At 34.6% G+C, this 8,170-nt stretch overlaps 1 protein-coding gene across 1 annotated transcript; it reads left to right on the top strand.

The window, feature by feature from the left end:
- Positions 1 to 1,729: 1,729 nt before the first annotated feature.
- Positions 1,730 to 7,274, top strand: LOC143237057 (uncharacterized). The gene is made up of 2 exons (XM_076475891.1): positions 1,730 to 2,030; positions 6,035 to 7,274. The coding sequence occupies exons 1-2, from the start codon at positions 2,013 to 2,015 to the stop codon at positions 7,163 to 7,165; spliced, it is 1,149 nt and encodes a 382-aa protein (XP_076332006.1). The 5' UTR covers positions 1,730 to 2,012; the 3' UTR covers positions 7,166 to 7,274.
- Positions 7,275 to 8,170: the final 896 nt, after the last annotated feature.

Raw genomic sequence — 8,170 nt, 5'->3', positions numbered from 1 at the left:
AAGAGTAGCCTAAAAGTGTCGTTATACATAGATCACAGTTGTCTGTTTGTCGGGAAAAGTTAACAGAAAAGTCACTTTAACAGTTATCTTCCAGGATAAATATAAAAAACTACCACACGACTGATATGAACATACTTAGTGTGATCTAGGAACCTCATAGGAAGAGAGAGTGTTACAAAAAAATAACTTTTCGAGAATAATCTGGAATGACACTTTATAGGAATGTCTCCACACAAATCTGTGAAAATAAAAGTGCAACAAATAGCAGAATTATACTAAAGGACTGTAAATGGGGTGAAAAGTTAATTTCACAGTTCTAAATATAAGGATTATACCTTTTTTGTTGCTTTATTGTGTAAGGTAAGACGTGCACTAGTGGTTATAGTGAATGGCTGGGAATCTGAAAGTTCAAGGTTTGAGCCGTGAAAAATTGATGAATACATCTCGATATTAGGTTAAACGTAGTTGTGTTGGTGCGGATGCTGTGGACGGGTTTCTTTCTTTCTGGATCCGTAATTCTATATTAAGTATGTTTACGCCTTAACATTGGGGTTTCTGACATGACTGTTTAGCTCATGTGCTATATAAATAAGATGCTAGTCAGACTTACAATACCATGTACTTTTATGCTCTGTTATCAGTGAGCTTTATTCCATTCAAGTTATAAGCTAGTCACGACTCTTACAGAGAATACTTGCTTCCAGTTTTGTGTGTGTGTGTTTACTTATAGCAAAGCCACATTGGGCTATCTGCTAAGTCTACCGAGGGGAATCGAACTCCTGATTTTAGCGTTATAAATCCATACACTTACCGCTGTACCAGCAGGGATCCCAGTTTTGTGTAATTAGGAACTTGTTGTTTCGTGAATGGAATATTTGTAGAAGAGAGAGATAAATAAAGGCTTAGATTCTAGTGAGCCCTTCCCCCAGTGGCTTAGCGTTAACTCTGAGGGCAAATAGCGCTAAAAATCAGGTTTCGATACCAGCGGTTGGTGGAGCATCGATAGCCTACTGTACAGTTCGTGCTTAACAACAAACATAGAAGAATGCAATTATTACGTAAAAACGTTCAGCAAGGAATACTCTATTAAAAAAAGTCTGTATTACGTAAAAATGCACGATATTTGCAAGTTATTTGAAGTTAAGCACAAAAATAGACAATGATTTATCTGCTCTCTGCCAAACACGAATATCCAAAGTCGGTTTTTAGTGTTGTAAGTTCTCAAACATACCGCTGTGTCACTGGGAGGCAGTAGTAGCTATGATCTAGGGAGAGTTAAAATCGGATTACTGGATGTAGACTCCAGAGTGCTTCGGCCCGGCATGGCCAGGTGGGTTAAGGCGTTCGACTCGTAGCCTAAGGGTTGCGGGTTCGAATTCCCTTCGCACCAAACATGATTGCCCTTTCAGCCATGGGGCATTATAATTTTACGGTCAATCCCACTATTCGTTAGTAAAAGAGTAGCCCAAGAATTGGGAACTTCATTTCGTTTTTGACCAATCCGATCACGTACACTGCTGGAGACCAACTTGTCCAAAGACGACAGGTTTTTCATTCAATAAAACATACTCATGTGATACGAGGGTTCGCTATTCTTGCTTACAGTAACAAATACAAGCTTGCATCATAACCAGCAGAAGGTAAGAACACCTGGCTACTGATAACATTGAGGATCCTATTTGTTTCAAAATAAAAAAAGCGAGTCATAATAACGCGCAGCCAGGGGTGATGGAGTGTACGAGTGAAAAGAGAACAAGTGTAAAAACAAAATGAAATTGTTTCTCTTGAGTCATTAAAAGTATAATGACCGCTGAATATAGTTATTGTTACGTCACTAGTACTTAAACCACTTAGAAGCTGACTTCTACTTTGGAAGTAAATGTATTACTAAATATTACTAAGTATTACTAAAACACTTGAGACTTTGATTTTTTTTTAACAAGAGAAACTGAACTGTTCTTTTCTTCATCTCTTCTTATTGTTGGATCACACGTGACTCACGAAGTAGAGCCATGTCAAGAACATATGCGGTAAGAGCAAGTTTTTTAATGTCTAAACTTCAGTTATGTTGAGTTGAAATGCAAGTTTTAGTTCAAAACAATTTTTAAAACGAAAGAGCTAGAAATTAATTTTATTAGTAGCTCAGTTGCTACATGTATATATGTATGCTTGTTTATAAGGTTTGATACTAGGATAAGATTTTATTAATTTTTGAACTATATTCAAATAGGTGCAAATAAGCATATTATCATAATAAATCCCGATAAGACATAAAACAAAATTTTTAATCGTAAGGTCCTTTAAGTGAAAGGTCACTGATATATCTATATAGTAAATATGGATGTGGATTCCATTTCGGTCTTTTATTTGTTTCTTCTCAAACAATTCCTAGGGGGCCATAAAAATTAAAGTTCTACGTAGATAATATATACTAAATCAAAATCTTAATTTTGAGCATTTGAAAGTTTAATATATTTACTCTCCACTATGTGTCTCTGTAATGACGAATAACTATAATTATTAGTTGAACGTCCTCAAATAGTTCATCGGTAAACGCGAGTACTTATAGTGTTGCAATTCAGGGCTATATTTGCAAGATGGGTATAGCACATGCAGTTAATTATGATGTTACGCTTAACAACAAACGAACAATTGTTAGCAGAAATATCTCTAAACTATCAAAAGCCTATGTAGGTTTTGCATGTTGTTATTTAACGGAAATTACTATGTTTCTTTAGCTTTTAGATACCGTTATTTAATGTTAGTTACTATGTTTTTGTTTTTTGTGTACTGTTATTTAGATAGCTACTGTATCTAAAATTATGGATCTATTATATTTGGCAACTAACGCTTTCTTTTAGTGTTATTGAAGTTTATCTTACACTAAGGTCCCCCGCTGTGACAGCGGTAAGTCTTCGGATTTACAACGCTAAAATCAGCAGTTCAATTCCACTTGGTGGACACAGCAGATAGCCCGCTGTGGCTTTGCTATAAGAAAACACACACTCTTAAAGTAAGTAGATCTACACTCATGCTACAAACTGTCGTTATAATAAATTTTTAGTAGTTGTTTTAAAATATTAACGTTTAATTTTGATATCAAATGCAGTCAGTTTGTAGATGACGCCAGTGCTTCTACTTTACAAAAGCAATAATAGTCTTTCTTATTTGTTTCACTGCAGACTGAACTATGTTATCTCAGTTCAACAAGTGGGAGGAACTCCTAATTATATTGTTTAAATACGTAAACTAACCGCTGACCCACTGGGGGACCAAGGCCAGTTCAGTGTATATATATATATATATATATATATATATGAAATAAAAGTATAGTTCTATGAAACTGTTAGTTTTAGGCCCACTTTTATATGCCGTGAGACTCATATAGTTAGTTTTGAAGTTTAATTTGGTGGAAAACGTTAAATATTTCCACTAGTTTTATCGTTTAACCCTAACTGTACTATTGTAGGTAACAATGAATTTAATGACAAAAATCATTGACATCAATTTTATTAACATTATATGTTATTTCATTTACTATTAAATGTAACAAGAAACTTCAAAATTAGTGATGATTCTTCTTTCTTGATCAAGTGTAATAATTACTTGAGTAATTGAATTGTAAGTACAGGATAGCAATGTTACTTGATTATAAAGCGTTATAATAACATACAAAACCAATATTTTAAGGCTCGGAATGGCCAGGTGGGAGAAGGCGCTCGACTCGTAATATGAGGGTCACGGGTTCGAATCCCTGTCTTACCAAACATGATTGCACTTTTATCCGTGGGTGCGTTAGAATGTGATGATCAATCCCAATATTCGTTGATAAAAAGAGTAGCCCAAGGTTTGGCGGTAGGTGGTAACGACTAGCTGCCTTCACTCTAGTCTTACACTGCTAAATTAAGGACGGCTAGCGTAGATAGCCCTCATGAAGCTTTGCGCGAAATTCAAAGCGATCTTTAAAAAAAAACAACAACTAAACATTGCTGTCCTGTACTTACAATACAATTACTCAAGTAATCATTACACTTGATCAAGAAAGAAGAATCATCAGTCAAATAATTAGTAATGACAGCTTTAAATGTTTCGAATACTCGCATGAAGCTGTTCAAGGTATATTTTGAACTAATTTTGAACTAACAGACTAGAAGAAAGGGAGCTAATCAACACCCCCACGCAAAAGCTCTTAGGTTACTTTAGTTGAATTGTGAAATTTTATTGAAACTGTTACAACATGCTCATTTCCCGAAGCGAAAGTTTTGGAAAAACGGGACGCGGACAGTGAGTCATCAGATTCATACTCTAACATTGTTACTGAGAGGTCACCCTCATGCTCATTTTAGTGTTTAATGTTACTAAACACTTCGATTAATTCTACAGATTCTGATGTTCATCTGAATTCCATATAAACATTGTTTCACATAAAAAAATAGAATGATATCATAGAATTGTTTTAAGCATTCATGCTTCAAGACTCTTATTTTTAATGTTTCTAAATCATATAGTAAATCATGTTTTAAACTTTTATTCCATTTTTTCCCCAAGTTTTCCTAGTACACAGTTGGGAAAGACTCCAAACCGTGGCTTTCTAACATATTCTATGTTGATGAATTGTTTAGGAATCATTAATATACAGATAATTAGATTGCGATCGAAGAAAAAAGTTACGAAAAATGTAATGTTTTTTGTATATTTTGCATATGAAATCATTACAAGATTAAGATAATGTACTCTCACATAACCAACGACAAGGCATTGAAAAGATTCTTTCAGTTGAACCAGAGCGTATAGGCGCTGTGAACAAGTTCAAGTAGTCTTCTCAGTTTTTCGGAAAATTTCTGTTGTTTTTTTTCAAGTATAACACTTTATTCAGTAAGATAGAGAAGCAAGAAAACAAGGTATGAATGAGGCAATTTCACCCTTTGAATTATAATACAGTATGGAACGTATTAGTCGAGTTCATTACACTGTTCAAGTGGCATAATCCTACTATTATTTGCACTGCTGAAGAAGTCATGCCTAATAAGTTAGGCCGTAACTTCTTGGGTACACTAGACGGATACGAGCTGATGTTTGAGATTTGCACTGATAGTTTTGTATTCAAGACAATAGATCTTTAGAAATGATTATAGAACAACATTTGACTGATGAATTCATTCACCATGTTTTAGTTTTTTAAAGTGGTAAATAGCAAAGGTTCCAAACGATCAAACTTAGATACAAGACTGTATTATGTCTCTCCTCTTTAAGAAAAGACAGCTCGACAGTTTTGAGGGCACAGTTCCAAAAGAAATGAAACATTCTTTCCTGTCATGCCTGACTAAATACACTTGGTTTTAGTAGAGTATTTCATTGTGCGTGTAATTGTTTTAACAGTACGATTCTCTTAATCTGAGCGATGAGTCTGCAACAACTTAAAGTGTTTTACCCACGTATTAGTTCAGTAATTACACTGACATCTACTTGTATATTTGCTCATATTAAACGCGCATGTTTTAGTCAATAAACCATGGCAGTGTGAAGCGCATAAAGATTAACAGCTTCTGTTTGTTTGTTTTTTAATTTCGCACAAAGCTACTCGAGGAATATCTGGGCTATCCGTCCTTAATTTAGCAGTGTAAGACTAGAGGGAAGGCAGCTTGTCTCGTCATCACCACCCCCCGCCAACTCTTGGGCTACTCTTTTACCAACAAATAGTGGGATTGACCGTCACATTATACACCCCCACAGCTGGGAGGGCGAGCATGTTTAGCGCGACGCGGGCGCCTTACGCGCTTGGCCATGCCAGGCCATTAGGGACGGCTAGCGCAAATAGCCCTCGTGTAGCTTTGTGCGAATTTCAAAACAAACAAATTTTATTAGCGAAATTCAAAACGTTAATATTTTAATTGATAAGACACTACGCATATGAGGAATAAACCCTCATTATAATGCAATATTCTAGTGTAGAAAATATTTAACTAATTAAAAAACAACATGCAATTAACGCTTTACTTTTTAGTTCTTTATACAGTCTTTTTTATTATTACAGGTTTCTATTCTGATAGTGCTCATTGGTGTTTTGATAGAATCTGCACCTCATACTGCTTCTAAAACAGAGTATAAAAAGGAAAAGGCATACAACGGTCAACACGAAGAATTACAAGATAGTATCAGAAATAATTATTTTCACAAACCCGGAGGTTCGTTCTTCTTTACCAATGTCGGACCAAACAGTTTTGAGTATCATGGAATGTTTCAGCCCGGAGAAAATCCAGTGAACTTTATAAGTGATTTTACGTCTTTCTTTAACGATTTCCCAGAGTATTCAAAGCTCCCTAGTTTTGAAGATCTCTTCAGCAGCAAAAAACAATTGTCCCGTGCCACAACCACTTCTCCCAAAAACAAGTCGAGTCAGTACACGTTTAACCCTTCGTTAACCACGACCCGCCCACATGTTATAATAAATGACGTCTCCCAATTTCCGAATAGCAATGTAAATGTAAGGTATCTGAAAAATAATCACATATTGAAGGTAAATAAATATGAATTTGAAAACAACAGTTCTGTTAAAGAACGTTTCAAAAATCGTCCATTTAAAAATGTAAAATCAAGGCAGAAATTTAATAAATCTAACTCTCAGGAAAGAAAAAAAATAAAAAAAGAACTCCAACGAGAAAGGCCGAAATCTCCTTACAGTTCCCTCCAAGAGCCTACATACGAGATTCAGAGAAGCAAAGTTACAACACCCCCGTCAAATTTATACAATTTTGAAATTTTAAAATCAAAGGCTTTAGGTGCAGATAGGTCAGACCACGTTCTTCCTAGAAGAGGATTTTTTTCGACATATAAAGGTGATGTGTACGACATTTTTAGAAGCAAGGCACGAGTTAAAACGTATCCCAAAATCTTCAGATTTAACGACTATCGAGTAAATATTGTAGAATTTGATCGAAATAAGAAAAACGGAAATATTGACGATCTGTCCAAAGGAGATGCTTTAGACCCTGCTAATGTTCCTCGCAAACATTTTTTAATTCTTCACGGTGGTGTATATGATGACGACCGTATTTCTCGAAAACGCTTTGGTGTTAATCAAATTCCTTTCAAGTCTGAACGACAGGATTTCTATGATATATATGCCGATGACGATGAATTCGAAAATGATGACTCATTTTTTTGATAATAAGAAGTGTTCTGACGACATTGCTAATTTCCGGTATTTGAACAACGGATATGGCTCGTTATTGATAATGTTAATACGATTAATAAATCAAAATAAACAGAACAAATTATTGAGACAGGAACTTAAAACAACATCTTTTATGTTCATAAAAAACAAAAAAAAAATGAAACAGGTTTTTAATACACTTAAAGTGACTTACAATTAGTAACAAAAATAATTTTTCTGTTGTTGTTCAAAGTTAAAACATTTTGACAAAAATGCATATGAGTAGAAGCGTTAAACTAATAGGCATTTCTTCTCTTTCGTGAAGAAATTTTCAATTACCTCTGGAATAACTAATTTTGGTTAGTGCAACATAAGTGCTTTTATGGATGGTTCATACCAAGATAGACATTCCAGGAGTCTATTTTATGAATCAATAGGATTAGGTTGCTTTATTTGTTTTTTGTTTCTAAATGAAACTTTCCTTCCAAAATCAGTATGTCGCGTATTTTATCAGATATTTAAGAGAAACCGAAACCTGAAGACTGGAAAGCAACTTTTATACTTGATTTTTATTTTGTTTGGATTTCAAACATTCTTCTACAATTGCTCATTTAATTGGGTAATTTAGTAGCCATTGCTCAACTTGTTATGGTTTTCCACATACATCATGGGCATCCTACTCCCATCTCATTATTTTGAATTTCTTTCTCCTTGGTTGGGAATGATCTCTTAGACTGTTCTTCATCTACTATGCTTTGGTAGTACTTAATTGTTCATTAAAATACTTAAACCTTTCCGTCTCTATTTTTTAATTATACAATGTCTTGAGAAAAAATCCACATTTTAATTATAAAAAAAGCCCATAATGACTGGCCCGGTATGGCCAGGTGGTTAAGGAACTCGACTCGTAATTCCTGTCACATCAAACATGTTCGCTTTTTCAGTCGCGGAGGCGTTATTAAAAATTAAAAAACAAACAAACAAAACCGATTGACCATTTGGATTTATAAAAAAAAT

The sequence above is a fragment of the Tachypleus tridentatus genome, chromosome 13, assembly GCF_004210375.1.
Source record: "Tachypleus tridentatus isolate NWPU-2018 chromosome 13, ASM421037v1, whole genome shotgun sequence".
NCBI classification, from domain to species: Eukaryota; Metazoa; Arthropoda; class Merostomata; order Xiphosura; family Limulidae; genus Tachypleus; species Tachypleus tridentatus.
This window is presented reverse-complemented; position numbering and strand designations above follow the sequence as displayed.